Source organism: Pleuronectes platessa, chromosome 11 (assembly GCF_947347685.1).
Source record: "Pleuronectes platessa chromosome 11, fPlePla1.1, whole genome shotgun sequence".
Taxonomy (NCBI): Eukaryota; Metazoa; Chordata; class Actinopteri; order Pleuronectiformes; family Pleuronectidae; genus Pleuronectes; species Pleuronectes platessa.
Genome location: NC_070636.1, coordinates 7,925,982 through 7,947,185, shown reverse-complemented (window position 1 = coordinate 7,947,185; position 21,204 = coordinate 7,925,982). Strand labels below are relative to the sequence as shown.

Below are 21,204 nucleotides of genomic sequence, written 5' to 3'. Positions count from 1 at the left end.
GATATTTTGCAATTAATAGGAGGAGTCCTGCCAATTTAAGTGTAACATATTGCCAGCTTGAAAATGGGAAAGAGTGGGATTCGAACCCGGGTCGAGACCGAACGCTTTACCGACTAGGCCACTTCGGCTGATTGTTTTCGCCCAGAACTAAGCACATTAAGACGATGGACCAATTATCGTTTCTGTGTCGGTGTCATTTTATTGGTTAGGGTAAAAATATTTTCTACTTTACTACATATATTTGACAGCCTTATTTAAAAGTTACTTTTACATTTTTGGCTTTTAGATACTGGATGAAACCTATTGTTAGAGAATAACCCAGTGGGGGGGGGGGGGGGGGGGGGGTATTTTTTGAGAGAAGATTCCAGATTCATTCACTATAAGGCTCAACAGAGCCAGCGTATAGTGTATACAGTATATTTCATCTCTGATCCATGAAGCTTCCTTCTATCAAGTTGTGTGGTACGGAGCCGAGACACTGGCCAGAGAAGAAAACACTTGGAATACGTTGCTTGTTTGGTCTGCATATGTGTGCCATGAGTGATGGGTAACGTAGTGATAAGTCTAGTTAGTTGGTTTCGGTTAGGCTAAATCGCGGACATTTTACGGGCATTTGGCGTATCAAGGGTGTATGAGGAAGGGGAGTGAAGAATACAGTGGTGGATGAGAGAATTGTCAGAGTTACGAACAAGAAGCGTGTTCTGTTCGCTGGACTTTAATAAAGTTACACATAAAGAGAGAAGTTTCCTGTCGTTTATATGCGAGGACGCTACAATATGAACGTGTTCACCGTTCAAATTCATTATTTGTCATTGAGTTGCGTTCAGTTCATCGTTCTCATAAAAGTGAACGTGTTCTTTCATGCACAACACTGCTTCGGCCTAACATATTAAATCCCATCTCATATGGGAAACATTAAATTGTATATTTCATCATCTCAGTTTGAGGTTCAGTAGGCTACCAAGGATCCATCCAAGGACACAGACTGGAGATGCAGGGGATCGAACCATATCTGGTCAGTGGACGACCTGCTGATCTGCAGATACAACCGTAAACAACTTGTATCTTAGAAGAAAGGTGTAGAGTGTACTTTCATAAAAGTGGAGACGAATCGTCCGGAGTTTCAAATTTTCAATTAATAATCAGGATAATTTATTTAGATTATATCGACGATAAAATATATTTTGTCTGGGCTTGTTTTGTTGAAGAACAAGTTCCAGCTTTTTTTTATAAGGCCAATTATCACACACAAACACACACTCACACACTCACACACACACACACACACACACACACACACACACACACACACACACACACACACACGCGCGCGCACACACGCACACGCCTTCCCTCCTCCCCGCGTCTCCGGTGCGTAATGAGTGTGCGTCAGGATGTTGCGCTCTGTTCCTTGTGGGTGAGTTCACTTCTCGGGTTTCAGGCGGTGCAGCCGGATCACTTCCTCCTTCCCTGCGCTCACGGGTTTGTCGAAGCTCCTCAATCGTTAAATCTGTGAAGTTACATCTGAGTTAATCTCCTGGATGATGATGATGGATTTGCGGATTTCGCTGCCTGCTCTCCTGCTCGTCCTCGGTTTGGCGACGGTCTTCGCTCAGTCTGACGCACCTGCCACAGGTAAGAGAGGAGATCGGTGACTCAGTGGTGACTGAGGAGTAAGTGACAGAAAGTATATTTAACATAGATTTAATCTGTTTTAGCTGTATAACTTAAAATTACTCCCCCACCTTTTTAGAATAACTTCATTTAAGCTTTCTTTGACTTCAGAGTCCATGTTAAATAATGGGGACAAAACAGGACAGACAACCAAAACAATACAAACTTTATTAAAGCTGTGTTCAAAGTCCACAATTATACTTAAGCTGTTTGTACTTCTGTTTGAAGATCATGTTTAGTAGAGCAATGTAGGGGGAACTTGGGTAAAGGTTGTGTTTCTGTGTCTGTTGCTTGTGTGTATCATTGAAAACTCAAGGCAGGAACAATAAGTTTCTCTTCAGGTCACCTTCTTCCGCCCTCAGGGCCTTACAACCTTTGCTTACAACCAGCAGAAGTAGCAACAAACAAACTGACCCCACAATAATGAACCCGTGGAGGCACTGAGACAAACCCAGCTTGTGTCCTCCGTGGTCTGCTGACGATAACATGACTGGTCACGCTGAGGCCTTGTGTGTTTACTGTGCTCTGTCTCCATGGAAAATGTCCTCCGAGGATTAGCAGTAGTTACAAAAACCCCAGTGGATACAAACCAAACCTTCATGCCTCGTTTAATCAGCTCCTGCTAATCACTCTTATATTTAAATCGCTTGGAAAATTTTCCTCGTGAAGAAAAAATCTGTCTTTGTAGATTGTTTAATTCTCGCTGACTGTTTTCTTTTTGTGTGTGTGTCCCTCAGCGTGCGAGAAAAAGAATGGAACAAGCTGTGAGGAATGTCTGAAAAATGTGTCGGTGAGTCCCGTGAGAAATCCTGTTGTTTTCTGCTTGGTTGACTTCGTTGTGCAACTTGTGTGTGTGATGGGAAAAGAAAGGTTTCAACTACAGCAAATGGCTCCTCCTCCACCAGCACCTCATACTTGTCAGACTGGTTTGGACGCCTGCTCGACAGCACCAACCCACACCTGCCCTGAATACCTCTGGATGCATTGTTTGGTTGAATAATAGAGGAACAATTATGTGCTTTGGTTTTCTTTCCTTGGTCACAGTGCTTGTGGTGCATCCAAACCAAATCATGTGTCACATACCCAGTGAAGACCATCCTGCCCCCATACTCACTCTGTCCACTGAATGAAGCACGCTGGGGGCTCTGCTGGAGTAAGAGCGTGCACACACACACACACACACACACACACACACACACACACACACAGACACACACAGTGAGGTTGTTTTTATTTCATTTATCTGCACATGAAAAAAGATCAATTATTACATTCTCTTATGCACAGTCACACTTTTATCAAAATAACATGACCCAATTATTTTTGTAACCGACTGTGGGTGGATTTTTTTTTTTTCTATTTTGAAGGAAGCTGTGGACCTAACGTTGTGTTTATGTCTCTGTCTGTAGTGAACTTCCAGACCCTGATAATCACCTTGGCGGTGCTCGGTGGTATCATCATCATTGCCTTCTTTGTCTGCTTGTTCTGCTGCTGCAAGTGCGAGAACTTTGGGTAAGTTAGAATCCGAGGTTGTGTTTAATCTGCTTCCTCGGTTTTGCACGTTAACCCTTAGTCCGCCCTTTTCATTTCAATTCCTACTAATATGTCTTTCCCCGCCGAGATATGTCAGAATATACAGATCATGACATGAGTCCACAGTGTGGGCTTCATGTTACTGAGGATTATAGAGAGTTTAGGTATATGGATGAAAGTGGGTCCAGTTCTGTGTTAGATTAGAAATGTCTAAAAGTAGGAAACCTACCTTCGTCAGTAAATCATTTCCCTTCCTTCATATTTGTCATTGTGGTCTCTGTGTGGAGCTAAACTCATTTCAAGGTGAAGTGATTATGATCTGTGGGTTTTATTAGAGGAAACGTCAGGCTAATCGCGTGCAGATAATAAAGTCAAATACTAAACATTTCTGTTGGCTTTGGAGTGGTCACCTGAAGGTGTGTGCACAGACACGATCAGACGCACGCGATGTATTTTCCACGATCTATAACTAACCATGACCTTGTGTTGTGTCTCTGTGTGTCAGATCCTCGAGTTTTGATAACAAGATGCAGCGACAAACCGATAAGACGAAAACAAAGCAGGCAGAAAGGTGAGCAGCATTGTTCTGTGCATGTGAAACTGACTGTGTAACTCGAGGCTGTGTTCATGGTTTCTTTTGTGTTTGTTCCTATTTCATGTACAAATGTTAGTAGTTTACCCAGTCGTTTTTCTATGCTTAAAGCATAAAGCAGAACGACGGGTCTCCACTTCCCACCATCCAGAAATGAAACTATTGACGATACGTGCACTCGACCAACCAGGGTTTGACCCCATTTCTTATAGCATCAAATAACTAATCATAAACAAACATTCAGGAAAAAGTAGCAAACCTCGGCTTGGCAGGAAGCAATCTTTGAGAAAAAAGTTATTTCGATTTAGTTTGGTCCTTGCCCCATGCATTAACCTGGAGGAGATGGGACTAGTGACCTATACTGTAGCATACCACCAGGTGGCGATCAAGATTCTTTGGGAGCTGTCATGTCGTCCCTCTTTATATAGAGCCTATGGGTTAAAGATGTGTTTCAAGAGATGGTGTCCATCTCCACAATAACCTCCGATGTCTTTATCTGATTAGCCTGGTTACAAAAGGAATCGTTGCTATTATCAGCAGATCAACCATTGAGTTATGGAGGGACACAAATACCACTTCAGTCCTACTATCGGACTAAGTTCACCAACAGTCTTGCCATGTGCTGTTGAGCAAGCTGAGCAGTGAAATTGAGAATAATAAAATGTGACCATTAACTCATCTCGACAGGTTTGTCTTCACCAGGAACAGTTTGTTTCCACAGAGCTTTCTCCCCCTTGACCAAAAAAACTCACACTTCCTTGTCCATGTAATTTTGCAATGACGTGTATTTCCTGCTACACTTATGTTTCTCCTAATAGTACATAAGCCATTCAGACTGCGTGCAGCTTTTCCCTACAGCACTGTGAGGCACTATCTTTGTCAGCTGTAAACTTTGACGACTGACTTATCGAAAAATGCGTGCAAATTAGTTTGCTTGAAAATGGAAGTGGGCTTCTTCAAGTTTGAGTTACTGTAAGCTTAGTTAACCTCTTGATTTAGCAGTGATTTCAATTTTTTCATATTTGCCTTTACAGTACACATGCACATACTTTAATTTATTTATACACACTCATACAATGGCTCCATAATTGCAAATCAAATAAAACCTTTTATGGCTTAAGGGTTGGATCATAAAGTTCATGTCACCTTCCCCCTGTGTTATCGCTTTTCGGTTGTCTCTTAACAGTTAAAATATTTGTGTTGATGGTTTAAAGTCGACAGTGCGACTGACGTACCTGCAGTAGCTTTGTTCATAGCCATACCAGTTTCCATCATAGCACAGCAGAATGGCAGTGAGGGGAAAAAATGCAAACGTCACACTGTTACCAGCCCAGACTGGTTTTGAGGTCACATGACTGTTGGGAGTGTCTGAACTAAAGATATCAGTCGTCAGTCCACAGCTCATCAAAGAATGTTTTGTCTTCACAGGAGGTCTGAGATGAAAGAGAGACACGACGAGATCAGGAAGAAATATGGTGAGCTCTCTTTTTATACACATGTGCAAACACAAACAGTGCAGGCAGGATTTTCTGTTCCTTAAAAAAGAAAGTGATGTTTTTTTTTTACTTTTGATGGGAGTATTATGGGATAATTCATTATTATTTATCTAATAAAAACATATTGATGCTTCTTTAAGACTTTAGCAGAGGAATGTGACTATTTACAATTTACTACCCTCTTCTCATTGACTTGTTAATCTTTGTTTATGTATCCTTCAGTCCCATTACAGAGAAATTTGCTGTGTGCAGCAAACATCAGAAAAAAGTAATACATAAGTAAAAGTGCAATATAAACTTCAGGAAATGTTTTAAAATACCTGCAATAACAATCCAAACAGAGTATATACATGTGAAGAGGATTGCACATATAAGACATTGAAAGTACACCCACATAAAACAGGTATTTCACAGAAAAAGTAGCATGGGTTGTGTAAGGTTTTGTATGAATTTGTGTACAAAGAAGATAAAAGATGTTAATTAAAAAAAGCTTTTCTTAAAGGTGCTGGCAGGCAAATAATGTTTTGATTCCCTTACGCTGACTGAGTCTCCAGCTTTCCAGCCTTTATGCTGAGATTAGCTAAAAGTCTTGAGAACTTGTGTTTCCCAAACGTGAAACTTTTATATTAATGATTGACACTGACTGTCGATGTCTCTGCAGGTCTAGGTGGACAAAACCCATACTCCAAATTTGCATGAGAGCATCAGACGGACCTCCCTGACCTCTGAGGACTCGGATCACCAACAGCAGCAGACTCCCTTGCTGTTGTGCTTGAAGACGTGAGCTGAGGATGAACGTAAACTATAATAATGTTATGTCATAGAAGTGACTCTAGTGTCATTCAGCCAATGATCAGGAGTGAAATGTTCACTGTCATGAACCGAGAGGCTGTAAGTGATGGAGAGAATAGGTCTGTCATGTGGCTGCTGTAGCATCAGTCCACTCATATTTATTAGATCGGTTTCATTGTACAGATCGGAGAGAATCATGTTTGGTAGCTGAACAGTTTCCCCCCCTTTTTTTTTCAAACAAATTTGTTGCATCTGTACATTTTCAAATGTCACATGTTTTTTGTGTTGCTTTGAATCTCTGCTGAGCTTAGAAATACATTCAGAAATGATCCTAATATTTTTTACTTGGTGTATTTTCTTCTCATTTTGTTGTTTTTATTGTGTTGTCACTATATGTCCCATTCATAACAATCTGGTTTCACATATTAGGTTCAGAAGGAAATATCCATTCTGTAACATTGAAATGAAATCTTCAACTTAAAGCGATCACCAGCAGTTGAAATCACTCAAATTCTACCATTATGTAAAAGACTTCTTAATTAATTTAGTCAAACACTGGACTTTTGTTGTGTTTCATTGCCTGGTCTGCATCTTGTTGCATAAAGAAACATCTTTACCTTTTTATATTATATGTCTTGAGTTTTTATGGGTTTAAAAAAAATCTAACATCATTGTATGTAACTTTAAGTAGGTTTATTCAAAATAAAGCTTTATCAAAAAAGACTTGATATGATATATCAATTCTAGCCATGTTCAACTTATTTCAACATAATTTCATAGCCAAACATTACAATTGTTTGGTTTTGGATGTTACACCACTGCAGCTACCAAAACATTAGTAACTAGTTTCAATGCTTTATTTAAATAGTGTTGGCTGATGATGCTGCACTTTGCAGGTGTTCAATAAATACATGCTCAAAAGAAACCATGGAAAGTACTTAAAGGGACAGTTCACAAAAAAATGAAATTTCACTTATTAGTATTTACTCAACACTTTTGGAGATTCAGGGGTAAACTGGGTCTCAGCCAAATCCAATACAATTGAAGTAAATGGTTACTGATTCTTCAAACGTATAAAACAACAAATGTCCTCTGTTGTCCTCCTCTACAGCTGCGTTAGTGCGATAGATTATCTTGTTTCAAGTCCAATATGAATGTTGGGGCTTACTGACACTTGGATTACACCACAGGAGCACTATGGAGTATTTCTTTCCTGTTGTTCTTTTCCATTTACTTCAATTGTATTGGATCTGGCTGCAACGCTGTTTACCGATGAAAGTCCAAAAGTGTTGGGTGGACTCAACACTTCACCCACCACCAGATAATTATTGTTTTTTAAAAACAGGTACATTTAGATTATAATAAAAAAAGTGTATCCTTGTTTCCAACTCTAAATGTGTACATACTGGTATTCCTCACTTATGCAAGAACAAATAATCCATATTCTGTGGGTATTCAGAGGTTTAAATGTAGTTTCATGTCTTTGGCTCGCGTGACCGAGTATTTCGCATCGCTGCGCACTCCCGCGTGCGCGCTCCCGCGATTTAGGAGCCACGTGGTCCGGCGAGAGCCAATTGTTTATTTGCAACAGCGGTTCCAGGCGCGCACCCGTCAGTGTCGGAGACGAGAGGACAGAAGGCGGCTGAGACGCAAATAAAACACAATTCAGCAATTCCTGCGAAACGCGGCGACAGAAAATCAGCCGACATGTCCGAGGAGAAGCCAAAGGTGAGAGATGGAGGCCGAGGTTCACGGGGATGGTTCACTGGAGCCGCCGCCAGACCTGCGCTCAGATGTGCGGGATAAAATGGCCTGGTTTGCACGTTTCTGTGAATCGGCGCAGTGTTTGTGTCGCAAATGAATGAGCAGCCGCACACCTAACATCCAGGCGAGCGAGCAGCCCACAGCGGGGACGGAGAAAGTTCGATCCCCGCTAAGAGGCGCCTCGGAGATCTGTGTGTGCGGAAACGATCAATTACAGCGTGATTGTGATTTGCGGGTTTTTTCCTTTGTCGAAACGGGACCACGCTACGTGCGCAAAGCAGCAAATGCCGCAACTGCAGCAGCTCCAGATGGCGCTAACTCAGGGTGACGCACTCGTATTCAAAAAACAAACCCTGTTAATTCTTCCGCTGTTGTGTTTTTCTAAACGTGTTCGATTAGAAAATGGTCACACAACAGCTAACAGCTAAACAAAGCTGCTAGCATCGTTAGCCGCCGGCTGCTAAACTCAGCTGCGGTCCTGAAGGGCTGGCGAGCCGACCAACTAGCCTGGAGCTAATCATGCTAACGTTAGCATGTGTGCCTGCTCGGCAACAAACACGTTTCAACCTGAAATCCTCACGCTGGTTTGTTTTGGTGAAACTGTCTTTAAACCAGAACCAGCGTGGTTCCTTCAGCACACGTCACTGTTGCACTTTGACCTGACCTTTATTTTGAAATGACGGTTGAACTGTGCAGCTCAGTCTGATAACGTGCCTGGTTAACTGCCCTTAACTGCATTGTGTATCAGTGTAAACCTCCTTATGTCATGTGTGAGTGTGTGTGTCCTCCTGGTTAAGCTGCTGGTTTAAACTGTCCTTGCTAATCTTCGCAGGAGGGAGTGAAGACCGAGAACGACCACATCAACCTCAAGGTTGCAGGACAGGATGGGTCGGTGGTCCAGTTCAAAATCAAAAGACACACACCCCTCAGCAAACTAATGAAGGCGTACTGTGAACGACAGGTGAGCCCAAGGCCCCGCATGACTGCTTTTTAAAATGTCCTCCTCCACAGCAACATGTAATTATATTGGTGCTTTAATGAACCCTTCAGCCTCTGCATCAGCTGGATCACTGCTATAACTTCTGTATTAATAACCCTGTGCACATGCCTGTCTTGCTCCTCCAGGGTCTCTCAATAAGGCAGATCAGATTCAGGTTTGATGGGCAGCCTATCAATGAGACGGACACACCTGCACAGGTAACACATCAACATTATATTCCCTTAAAACCTGCCTGACGACAGATTCAGGGATTCCCTCGCTCTAAATAGCCTTAAATCAATATGTTGTTGATATACGTTGATTTTTTTTAGCTGCTAACTTGAGCTTCTGTTCCCTCTGCTCCTCTCAGCTGGAGATGGAAGATGAAGACACCATAGATGTTTTCCAGCAGCAGACAGGAGGTCACTGCTAAGTCCCTCCCATCTCATTGACGGCCACCCTCAGACCACGCCCCCTCAGCCACCTTCACTGTCCCTTCCCCCCTCATCGCTCCTCTCCGCTTATTATTATTATTATATTATTCTAATTATTATTATTATTATTTCTTCAGTTTCGAGACGTCTGTCATTGTTTTTTTGTCAGGTGTGTGTGTTTGGGGGGGCCACTCAGCTGTTTGTATACTGTCTAAGCCAGGACTGAACTTTTTGTGCGCGTCAACTGTCGCTCTGCTGGCCAATCAGGAGGACCCCTTTCCGCCTGGTGCAGCAGGCTGTGATGGGACCCGCAGCCGGCCACAGCTGTGCCTGGTTGTGTCCGTGCTTCTCATTCACTCTCCAGTGAAAACGTAGTATCCAGTAGTTTGTCGCGGTTTTCATCCAGCAGGGGTCAAGCGCGGGGCTCTGCAGGTTCTGTCCCGGGGTCACAGTCAGTGGGCATGAAAAACGTTTTGGAAGTGGAGGCACTGTCTGAACTAAATACACACCCGCCTTCCATTTCACTTCGCTCTCTTGTGTGTTTTTTGTCTGAATGGTGGTGACCCCTGTCAACATGTATTTTAATTCTCTTCGCCTTTTAGGTGCTTTTGCTAAAGACTTCTGCAATGTTTTTCTATTTTTGATTTTTCTTTTAAGAATTAACCAGGGGGCTTCTTGATGATCATTCTTTTTTCTTTTCTTTTTTTCCTGTACATAAGTATCAGAGCGGATGTTAGATAAATGTTGTGGGGCTTGGACCAATACTCCAAAGACCGAACTTCTGTTTCATATTTGCTGTACTTGGATCACCTATAAAAGCAAACTGCAAGGTTAAAAACTGTCAGATTTTAAGGGAGTTTGTATTTCCTTAATGTCATTCCCTTTTTTTCTTTGACTGTTAATAATTTAGAACTTTTTCTTTGGGCTTATCCGCGGTACAGACTTATTATTCAGTCATGCTTTTAGGGCCAGCTGTCTCATCTCTGTATTGTCCTTGCGAATGTAGGCTGATGGGACAACTGATTCTACATGTGCTTTGAAGAGGATCAGCCTCCCCTTTGAGCAAAGATAATCCAACAAACGTCGGTATGTTAGCTGTCATGAAATGCTGAAGAACCTTTTATCTGCTTTGTCAACTGTTGAGACGATGTGTTGCTGGTGTGCACAAGACGGACGTTGCAGGCCAATTTTATAACTGCGGTTTCTGAAAACAGTTGAGATCTCTCACTTGGTGATGAATGTCTACGGTATTTTGCAGTTAGGAGAAGGGTGCATGCGTTTTTTTTGCATATCGGGAGGGCATGGAGGTCAACCAGTGGCGTTTGGGAGATAAGTGATCCGTACCCTTGGTGCCCAGTTCTTTGTACATGGATAAATACGCTGGTTTGATTTGATTGTTGATGGTCTGACACGAGCTTGGATTTCTCCGTTCGTATTAAAAAGAGTCTGTCATTCAGCTTAAAACCTGCAGAAAGTACAAACTTCTTCAGAGGGAGTTGGATCATCACAACTTTTCAGTTAATTGTCTTTTCCCCCATTGTCATTATTTTCGTCAGATAAGCCCACAAGTGATCAGTATTGTATGGGGTTCTAATGGGGTTAGAGTTCTTGTTTCATGACTTGGGCAATCTACAGGGAGGAAATAAATATAATATTTATAAATGTTTTAAATCAAAATAAATTACAAATAGTTTCTTTACCTTTTTAGAATAAGCCATCTATTTGTACATCAGGAGCCGGTCCTTTTCCATGGAGTCCACCATGTTTGTACGGTAGCTCAGAATGGACAAACCAAACACTGGCTCAAGAGAGAACCTTACATGTCCATGCGTTACTTAAAGGCCCCCTTCTCTTTGCTGGGAAATGGAGGGATATTCACTTGGTTTGACACCTACATACTAAAAAAAGCTTCATATAAAACCAGTGGAGTCTTGGAATAAATGTAATCCGTTGTGGTATGATCCAGAGCGAAGGACCATTTAAAGTTTAGTATGTCATGAACCATTTTTGTGCAGACAGGAATTAAACTCTTCTATTGAAGCAGCGTTTTTTGGAGGATGTGTAACCGGCCCTGTGGATTCCACTTGTTCTAAAATGTAGATTATTGTACTTCAGCAACACTAGAAAGGTGCAGTTATATGAGAAAATGAATTAAACTGTTGTCTAATGTTCTACACCTATTTTGAGCTGATGTATGAAAACGTGTTCAGGTTTCACCCTATCGCTATATGCTATTCTACCGCTGTCCCCTCATTTGTTAACAGAGTGGTTCCCCTGCAGACGCCCCTCTGCACGAGCCAATCACAACTAACGATCTTGGCTTTCAGCTTCCCCCTCTCGCTAAATAAGAGCACAGTTATCAAGACAAACTAATCAGCCTTCCGCTTGCATCTGAAGAACCAAGTTAGCTGGACATAGGAAAGTGTCTTTTCGAGCCGGCCGACATGAGAGCTAAACTTCAATGTACAAAGAACGGGGTCCAGGTTGTTTTCATGTTATTTGTTTCTCTACTGATTTGTACATTATTTGTGGTCTTTTACTACTGTATACAATAAATATAGTTTGGTACTCAGATTTGCTATCACAACGAGTCATTATTTTGCATTTGTGAATTATAAAATGTAACAACTTTCAGTAAATGTTGGGATGTATTTGGTGGAGAGTGTGGTATGTGACCTAAATGGTAAAAAGGCAACTAGGTGGCGCCACTCAACCATGACGGGGTACTGGTCTTTGCAAGGAAACAAATAAAGATAAAAAGAATACAAAACAAAAATTACACAAACTTGAAGTGTGACGTGGGAAAAATAATACCAGATAAAAGCTTTCTGACAAATATTAAAAAAGATTTACATTGAAGGAAGCAGGTTAAAATCTGTTGATATCAAATACATCAGAGGATGATTATTATTATCTGACAGTGTATCACCTTCCAGGATGTCCTGTACCACCTGAGGCCTGATGAGGAACCTGAGATCTGATCTGATGAGACTGAACAGTTTAATTCAGATTAAAGGCGGCTGATGAATCAAACCAGGAATAAGGAAAATAATGTGCACGAGTGGACGATTAACTTTACTGCATTGAAACTATAACATCCACATGTGTGCCATGCCTGGAAGGAAGAGAGATTGATGGCAGGATAGAGGAAGATCAGGGCAGGGCAGCATTGGTATCTTGTGTCCTGATCTAGGTGCAGTTTATGATTTTAATGTGGGCGAGAGGAAGAGACATTTGTCTTGTAAATGAGCCGGTCGGTGCATGAGAGGATTCTGAGAGATCTGACACGAGCTTAATGTGACAGCGTTTCTCACAACACCGAGTGATTATTGAAGGAGTGCCTAGTAACCAGCTAAACAAAGTCAAATTGTGTGTGACTGTTGACAATTATAACTTTGTCAGTTGACAACAAAAACTACTACTACTTATTTATAGTCATTTCCATGCTCTCTCCTGTGACTAATGTACTCCAATCTGAGCAGGTTAAAGTAGTGCTATTATTGGCAAATACTTTTTGGGCTGAGGCGCTGGAGAAGCTCCAACCCTCTGGCAGGTCTGTGTCATCAGAGGCGGTTGTGGGAGGATGAGTGACGGGCTGTTCAGTGATTTGCATGGCCCCGGTGTTTAAAAGGAGCTGCAGGTGCAGGATTCTCCACACTGATGAATGGATTTCTCTCCCAGCACAGGACCTCTGCTGCTACTATTTATGAATCTGAGGTTGCAGGCGAAGCTTTGATGAGTTCCAGGAGAAATCTTTCAACTTGACATTTTTCTTTGGAGAGAGCTGATAAAATTCACTTGGATCAATATGAAGAAAACACAATGGTCTGGTGTGTAAAGTCACTTGATATAGAGAAAAAAAACGAATATACTAAACATGGAGACAGTCGCACCAACTGGCAACTGAACCAAACAGGTTTTTTGTGATGTCATCGCTGATATTTCTGCAGCTCCTTCTCCTGGGGTTAAGGGTCATCAACGCCACAGACACATGGAGACACTGTACAGGTATCAAACAATTTTTAACTGTTTAATCTCATCTATTACCTCAGCAGGTTTCCAAACATTTGATGCTCGCTTAATGATTTTTTTCGGTGCATGTATCTCGGTTTCATTTTATAATCTGGGAAACCCCTCCAGCTAAAATTCTTTTGGATAATTCCAACTGTCTGTATCTGCTTACAGTACAGTGGGAGTGTTTGTGCGTGCAGTATTGCGTGCAAAATTAACTTAAATTAATATCCACAAACAAGTACAGACACTGGATGTGGGTAGGATTTCGCAGAAATTCCATGCACATGACAATATTGGGACGAGCACTTGGTGTAATTATGTGACGTCTCCTCCATTATTCCTGCGGCCCAATAAAGGTCTTTCTTTTAATAGCTAAAAATTCCTAAAGCTCCACCGCCATCCAGGGCTATTTCTCTCACGCAGCGTGGAAACAAGATCCTTACTATTTGATACTACACAGTAAAATACACTTAAAAGTCCCTCTTTGAAAAGGTTACTGGAGTAGAAGTGTGTACGTGTAGACAGGAAAATGCACTTTAGGTATTTAAAGTACTCACTGCAAAAAAAGGACACAAAGCCCGATCTATGGTCTTAGTTATACTATATCTACAATACTGTAACATCATTTAACATTTGAACAGGTTTTGTCTGCCAACATCTTAAATTGGTAATTAAAATGTGACTAAAACCATCAAATAACTGCGGTGGAATACAAGTTTCAACATTTCCCTCTGAAACATAATCAAGTAAAAGTTTTAAGTAGCAGGGAAAGAAAATATAGGTACTTAGTTTGAATAGTTTTTTAAAACCTGGATGAGTATAACTGTATGGTATTAAACCAGAGAATAGCACTAGTTAGATAAGTCTGAAAAAGGAACTTAATATGCAGATAAACCTTTTCAATTCTTTACTATCCTGTTAATTATCTCAGGATGCTCACATTTAGTTTGCGACCTCTTCAGGGGGTCCTGACCCCCCGGTTAGGAACCACTGATTTATAGGTTGAGGCAGTAAAACTGTCTTTGTGACCTCTTTATTTCCTTATTGTTTGCAGATTTTCTCCCTCTGGATCTTTTGTCTTTTGTCCTGGAGAGGGACACCTCCAGACTCGTGCCCGGGGTGCACATGAAGCAGGCCGGAGGGGTGAGGGGGATACATTTCTCCAGCCCTCATTCCTCCATGAGCTTTCCCTCCTCCCAGCTGCTAGCAAACTGCGACCTCTTCCCAAAAGACTTCTCCATTGTTGTGACTCTAAAAGTCCCACAAATTGCCCAAAAGGTGAGGAGCAGTACTCAGATCCTTTACTTCAGAAAAAGGACAAATACCACGACGTAAAGATACATTCAAAATGTTTTCTAGAGTACAGTAATAACATAAGCACCGGAATTTAAGTTAATTTTGCAGCAGAATAGTGTTAAAGGTAATATAAACTATTTTATGTAATTTTCTGAGATTTTTGGTAGGTAAGAATAAGTATAACTTTATATAACTATAGATAGCAGCTGGAAGTTTACTATTAAAATGTAGTTGTGTAGAAGTAAAAAGTATGACTGCGTTTAACAAATATTCAACAAATATTTATTATTGATTATTCCTCAGATTATTTTATTAGTTGATTATTCATTTTGTCCATAAAGATTTAAAAAGGTGTTATGTTTAACAAAATAACCAAATTAATAAATCGATGATCAAATATTTTTAACAAGGAATCTACCATATACTCTGTAATATACTTTGTTACTTTCCACTTCAGAATAATGCAATTTCTTTGAAAGATTTTCCCTATTGTTTTCTTACAGAGAAATGAATACATCCTTTCCATGTCGATGCCAAAAACAGAAGAGAAAAGAGTAGTGAAGGAGAAGGAGAACATTTTGGAAAGTACTACTAAGAGGAGTATCAGGGAAGATGGAGAGGAAAAGAAGAAGAAGAAGAAGAAGAAGAAGAAGAAGAAGAAGAAGGAGAGGCAATTCCAAAGTAACGAGGAACGTGGACGGCTCATCTTGGGACTGAGGATTTCGAGAAAATCCTTGCACTTCCTCTTTAAAGGTCACGGAGGGGTCGTGGAGCACTGGGTGTTTCGGGGCACCGAGTTGGCTGATAACCAGTGGCACACTCTGGTTTTAACTGTTACCAGTCAACACGTGAGGCTGTCAGTGGACTGTAACCCGCCACTGGAAATGTAAGTTACGTCGATGTATTGTTTTGTTCCTCCTGCATTCTGTCTGTTTTCTGTCTGCCTCCCACCATCCTCTCTTCCTGTACCATCCCAACCCCCTTGAGGGATAGTAGATCCTTCACCACAATACAATGGCACCGCTCCAAATCTGCTCACACCCCGCAGCCACATCATAGTGGCCTGACAGTGTGTGATGGATGGTTTTAAGTGGAAACCCCCTCTGGCGCAGAAAAGGGAGGAATATCAGCACCCAAACTCAGTGCTCACCTGATACAGTTCATGACTAATATTTCCCTGACGACTAAAAACAGAAAAACAGAAGGGAACTGATTTAATTACCCAGACTTTATACTCACTTACAACATCAGGTATTAAAAAATGATTATCTCCTTTTATGGCAAACAGCGTTCCCACCAGGCCTTTCCCCTCAGACGTCAACATTCAGGGATCCAGATTCCACATCGGCAGCCGGGGAAGATGGAAAGGCTTGTTTTCAGTAAGATTTATATTTGCTCATCACAAACTTTAATGGGGCGCGTAATAAATAACATTATAAATCCTTTCAAATGACATGACTAATACATTTTCCAAATCATTTCCTTCCGATCTGCTGTCAGGGTTTGTTAAGGCAGCTGGTTTTGGTACCAGGCTCAGACACCACCCATCAGATCTGCCCATCTTCCGACCCCCAGCTAGCAACTCTGTCAGTACCACCTCTCCTCTTAGACCTGCCCATCACGGGAAAGGAGAGAGACAGCCACCTGACTTCCTCCGGTAACTTTTACAAGGCAGTTGCAAGATTTATATCCCTCCTGCTTCCGCCCTCCTCCTCCTCCCTAACTGTCTGCTTGTTGTGATCAGACACGGAGGAGCGAGTGTCAGTGGGTTTGGAGCGTTCGTGCTCGGAGATGCTGCAAGGTCAGCTGTGGTTCAATCCGCTCAAGAAAGGCCTCTACCTCTGCGACGGCTCCGTGTGGGTCACCGTGCTGGAGGGTGAGAACCACACATCAACTGTCACCAGCACATTTCTCCTCCGTGTGGGTTGAGAACTGATGAAATTCTTCCCTCTACCTTTTCACAGATCATAAAAGGCTGGACTACGTGTTGGAACATCAGGTCCTGACCACCAGCTCAGAAACGCATGATATAGAGGTATTTATCCACTTGTTTGACAAGGAATATTTGTGTATACTTTTGGTGTCTGTACTTTGGCTGTGCCTGAAGTCCAATAACCACAGGGTTGGTGGTTCAATCCCCGACTCCTCCAGTCTGAATGCCAAAGTGCCATCGGGACGGAGACTTAACCCCCAAAATCCCTTGATGGTTGTGATAGCAGTGTATGAATGTTGTATGATAGAAGAAGCTGTGTGTATAGAAGTGCTGTGTTAATGGATGAATGTTACTGTAAAGCACTTTGAGTTGTCGATTAGAACAAAAGAATCAGGACACAGTCCTGGAATCCTCATTGTACTTACATGTAAGGAAATCTTATTCCCATGAGAGGAAAAATAACCTTTGTTCTCAAAGACCAATGTTTTCCAAACAGGGGCTTCAGGGACCCTTCAAGGAGTCACAGGGATAAAAAGTTGGTTATACAAATCAGTTTTTGTTTTTCTCAATTTTCTTTAGGTTTTCCGGGTACCGGGCATCGGCCTGATGGCTGCCATGGCTCAACGCTCCAAAGCTTCTGGCTCTGCTGTGTATCTGTGGACCCACTCAGGATTCAAAGTCTACCAGAATATCTCCACACATGAAGCCCTAGCCTGGAGACACTTCAACATAGGAAAGAAAGTATGGCAAAAAGGAACACAACAAATATTAGAGCTCCGTGTTTCATTATTCTTATCTTTGACCCAATATTTGCTCTATTTTGTTGTTTGATGTAGATATTTCTGGTGGTGTCTAACTCTGGGGGAGAGATGGACAAACGCTTTAACAAAGAGTCTGGGACTGACTTTTCTGTGATTTACAAGTGGAGCAAGAAAAGAAAACAGTTTGTGCGGTTCCAGTCTCTGCAGACCTACTCTGCCCGGGACTGGGAGGCTTTTACCATCAAGCAACAAACCTATCTCGCTGTGGCCAATCATAGACAAGGTGAAAACAATAGAATGCAATCAAAGTTTCAGGATGCCTGCATTGAACCTGTATGAAATATTAAAATACACTGATTACTCTTCTGGTTTGTCTTTCAGGGAATAACAATCACACTATTGACAGTGTGATATACAAGTGGAACAGGTTAACAAAGGCTTTTGAGGTTCACCAGACGCTGACGACCTCGGGGGCCTACGACTGGGAGTTCTTCACCGTCGGACCGTACCATTTCCTGGTAGTCGCAAATGCTTTCGATGGAGTTACCACAGCTGTAGACTCTGTCATCTACGTTTGGGTCAATGGACGCTTCCAGGTGTTCCAGAAAATTAAGGTTTGTTGTGAACATATAACTCCAAAGACATTTTTAAAAAGTTAGACCATTCAGTTGTTGGGCCATACTACAGGGTGAACTTGGCAGGTGTCCAAGTGTCTGTGTAAATTTAGGTTAGTCGCACTTTGATGCAGGATTACGCAGCGTGGTTTCCATACATAGAGTCTTTGTCTGAGCAGCTGGGCTTTGATGAGATCAGTATCTTTGAGATCAGTATGAAATCCCACCTGTACACAATGAAAGAAGTGAATACAAACGGGGAGAGATAAATGGGAAACGAGATGGGGGAGCGAGAAGTGCCAAAAATAGAGCGTGTGGTTTGCCATGATTGGCTTCAGCGATAGCAGTGCTTTGACATGTAACTGATAGACAATCATGTATTTAAATCTAGCCCCATTTGAGTTGCGGGCGTTGACACATTGATAGTCACATGAGAAACCATAGGGAGGTTTGTGATTAAGGGAAACTCCGCAGCGCACTTTGAGGGCTCCCCAGACCACCCTGGGGCGGGTGGAAATAAATCACCTGGAACTATCAAATGAGAGAGAAAAAATTATAATTACACATTTTAAACATGTTAATCACATGGCTGCATTAATGAAATGGTTAATTCATCCACCACCTTGAATGAAAATTTCAATAACTAATTTATGAATTACCATTAAATGGTGCATGGTCCCCAGAGGATGAAGTCTACTGACTTTGCTGGTCCTGTGACATGTCGATATTGTCAATATTTGTGGGACTGAATTGAATATCTGACCAACCGTTGGAAGGATTGTCTTGAATTTTCACTTAGACATTCAGGTTCCTCACAGGTTGAGTTTTAATAATTTTGATAAACCCTTCACTTTTTCTCTAGTGCCACCACCAGGTCAAAATTTTCCCTCATCCAGTGTAATATCTTTCACATATTTGAGCAGATATTCTTAGTTCCCAGAGGACCTATCCCAATGACGTTGATGATCCTCAGACTCTTTTCCACCAGAAGTTTGTACTTTTGATTGACACGTTTCAACAACTATTGATTGGACTGCCATGCTATGTATTTGGTACAAGCCTTCATATTCCCCCAATAGAAATTGTAATATGTGTTCCCCTGACTTTATTCTAAGTGCCACAACCAAGTCAAAACTTGAATCGATTAAATACATTATGAACGAATACAACTAACAATACTCTCAAGAGCATAAGCTATATATTTGTTTTACGTGTTAGCATGCGAATGTGTTATATATGGGGACCGGGTTAAATCTATTACACATCATAACGTTAATACTGTTAGCAATTTTAGCAATGTTAGCATGTAAATGTTAGTTTTTGACTTAAAGCGCTACTGCGTCTGAATACATCCTCCTACAGCAGCTAGCATGGCGGTAGATACAAGCTGGATTAATTTGTTATGCAGTGGTTATTCTTTGATGTCTCCTTTCATGTTTTAACACTTTCCTTCCTCCGCCACACCAACTGTTTGTTTTCTTTCTTACATTCAAACCAGACGTTCTGCGCCACAGACTGGGAAATGTTTCAGATTGGCAGCAGATTCTTCTTGGTTGTTGCAAACGGACACAGACTCCAAGGTAACGAACCAAGTCGATATGCCATCAACTCCACCATCTACGAACTGGACCTGAATGGACAGCTGTTTGTCCGCTTTCAGGATATTATCACCTACAGGTACACGTCTGCAAGTATTTTACATATATACTGTATATATAGACTACATATAAAATCAAAATTACCAGAATATTGGCACTTGGACATTCATCAGTGTGATGAGAACTTACTAAAATGACTTCTGGCTATATCTCCTTCACTTGCAATAACCACATACCGTCCTGTCTCTCCAGTGCAGTGGACTGGGAATTCTTCAGCCTCGGGGAGGAGCATTTTCTGATCGTGGCTAATTCCTTTAACGGAGAATCCTACTCCCTGAACAGCGTTCTCTACAGGTAGTCAACTTGTCAGGGGTTCTAATTTAGAGCTGAAATCATCTCGAGGACATACACTCTTGTAATGTCGATTTATTTCCTTCCTGTGAGCCAGACACGGGAAAGCATACCAACACTTTTGACACAAGAGGATTCACTAGAACCTACGAAATGGCCCATAGCAATTTTTCGAGCAATTGTTGAGCAGATGCAAATACACATTTGATTGAATTCTACTTCTCTGTTTGTATTTTAGATGGCAGGGATATGAAGGCTTTGTTCCTGTTCATTGGCTCCCAACCATCGGGTGCAGTGACTGGGAGTTTTTCAGCTCCAAGGGAGAATCCTATCTGATCTACTCTAGTGCCAAAGAGCCTCTCTCCAAAGTGTTCAAGCTCAAAACCTTTTAGCGTGTGTGTGTTCGTGTACGTGTCCTTTTGTGTCTGTGTTTGCGTGTGAGAAATTGTTTGCAAACCTGGTCGCAACAGCTTTGTGCCTGTACAACACTGCTCCTGTCCAGAATTTCTGGCTCAACCTTAATAACAAACTGTGCAGTCAGGGGCTATATAGCAATCATAAAGACCTAAGTGTTGTTTCAGATTCACAGAAATTTGTTATGGTGGGTTTTGAAGAAAGATTTGATATTTCTTAGTATAAATGTCTTTGAATTAGATGGTTTTAGAGAAACACTACATCAAATTTACATAGGATTTGTATGGAAACTGCATTGACCATCATTTATTCATCACCATAATATTTACAGAAAACTAAGAATTAATTCAACTGAGGGAATTTGGTAAAACAGCCAACCCTGCATTCACTTACCCTGAAAGAAGGCCTGGTAAACAACTAATGTACCTCATATTAAAACAAATATAGTGCGCTCAAGATGTCTATTTGTGTGTATTTTCTGAAAGAAATACACACTACAACTCAAGAAAGCCTGAAAGAATTCCTTACTTTCTGTAAAAACCTTTTAAATTAAAATATATTTAAACATTTTTCTTTATCAGCTAGAATGTGTTCTCTCAAAGAAAATTAGCCTGATACTGTTTTTTTTTTTATGTCTATGTGTGTAAAAGTAAATTATTGACATGACAATAAACCCGTTTTATTTTGGAGGACAAGAGTTGTTTACGCATTTTTTCACCTCCTAGCTCCTAGCGATGTTCAGTCGAAGCATGTGGGGGTGGAAACTAAGGGTGTCAAACACACCCTGCAGTGCACAAGTTTTCATTCCAAGTTAATTTGTGGCTAATCGGATACCTGGTGAGGTCTCTGATTGGTATGCAAACCTTCAAACATGGCCCTGGGCACATAACTGCCAACCTCTATAAAATGTAGCATCTATAAATCAAGTTTGGTGCTATGGGGCCACAAATTCCATGGTC

General features: G+C 41.4%; 3 protein-coding genes across 3 annotated transcripts; all 3 read left to right on the top strand.

The window, feature by feature from the left end:
• The first annotated feature begins 1,405 nt into the window (after positions 1–1,405).
• On the top strand, positions 1,406–6,810 carry pttg1ipa (PTTG1 interacting protein a). The gene is made up of 7 exons (XM_053435063.1): positions 1,406–1,635; positions 2,412–2,464; positions 2,719–2,827; positions 3,084–3,186; positions 3,713–3,778; positions 5,228–5,274; positions 5,957–6,810. Exons 1-7 carry the CDS (start codon positions 1,542–1,544, stop codon positions 5,992–5,994), a joined length of 510 nt encoding a protein of 169 aa, XP_053291038.1. The 5' UTR covers positions 1,406–1,541; the 3' UTR covers positions 5,995–6,810.
• An 846-nt stretch (positions 6,811–7,656) lies between these two features.
• Positions 7,657–11,838, top strand: sumo3a (small ubiquitin like modifier 3a). The gene is made up of 4 exons (XM_053434605.1): positions 7,657–7,815; positions 8,684–8,812; positions 8,977–9,048; positions 9,201–11,838. Exons 1-4 carry the CDS (start codon positions 7,795–7,797, stop codon positions 9,261–9,263), a joined length of 285 nt encoding a protein of 94 aa, XP_053290580.1. The 5' UTR covers positions 7,657–7,794; the 3' UTR covers positions 9,264–11,838.
• Positions 11,839–12,847: 1,009 nt separating this feature from the next.
• LOC128450833 (thrombospondin-type laminin G domain and EAR repeat-containing protein) lies at positions 12,848–20,934 on the top strand. Its single transcript, XM_053434549.1, has 13 exons — positions 12,848–13,272; positions 14,333–14,556; positions 15,078–15,460; positions 15,863–15,953; positions 16,075–16,231; positions 16,319–16,450; positions 16,539–16,609; positions 17,087–17,248; positions 17,344–17,551; positions 17,650–17,882; positions 19,381–19,559; positions 19,733–19,834; positions 20,070–20,934. The coding sequence occupies exons 1-13, from the start codon at positions 13,191–13,193 to the stop codon at positions 20,221–20,223; spliced, it is 2,178 nt and encodes a 725-aa protein (XP_053290524.1). The 5' UTR covers positions 12,848–13,190; the 3' UTR covers positions 20,224–20,934.
• Positions 20,935–21,204: the final 270 nt, after the last annotated feature.

Excerpts from the sequence above, each read along its gene's own strand:
- pttg1ipa (XM_053435063.1), top strand. The coding sequence starts at position 1,542 with ATGATGATGATGGATTTGCGGATTTCGCTGCCTGCTCTCCTGCTCGTC. Across the intron at positions 1,636-2,411 it reads GTCTGACGCACCTGCCACAG|CGTGCGAGAAAAAGAATGGA; the intron begins GTAAGAGAGGAG and ends TGTGTCCCTCAG. Across the intron at positions 5,275-5,956 it reads CGAGATCAGGAAGAAATATG|GTCTAGGTGGACAAAACCCA; the intron begins GTGAGCTCTCTT and ends ATGTCTCTGCAG.
- LOC128450833 (XM_053434549.1), top strand. The coding sequence starts at position 13,191 with ATGTCATCGCTGATATTTCTGCAGCTCCTTCTCCTGGGGTTAAGGGTC. Across the intron at positions 16,232-16,318 it reads CAGCCACCTGACTTCCTCCG|ACACGGAGGAGCGAGTGTCA; the intron begins GTAACTTTTACA and ends TGTTGTGATCAG. Across the intron at positions 19,835-20,069 it reads CTGAACAGCGTTCTCTACAG|ATGGCAGGGATATGAAGGCT; the intron begins GTAGTCAACTTG and ends TTTGTATTTTAG.
- sumo3a (XM_053434605.1), top strand. The coding sequence starts at position 7,795 with ATGTCCGAGGAGAAGCCAAAG. Across the intron at positions 7,816-8,683 it reads TGTCCGAGGAGAAGCCAAAG|GAGGGAGTGAAGACCGAGAA; the intron begins GTGAGAGATGGA and ends TAATCTTCGCAG. Across the intron at positions 9,049-9,200 it reads AGACGGACACACCTGCACAG|CTGGAGATGGAAGATGAAGA; the intron begins GTAACACATCAA and ends TGCTCCTCTCAG.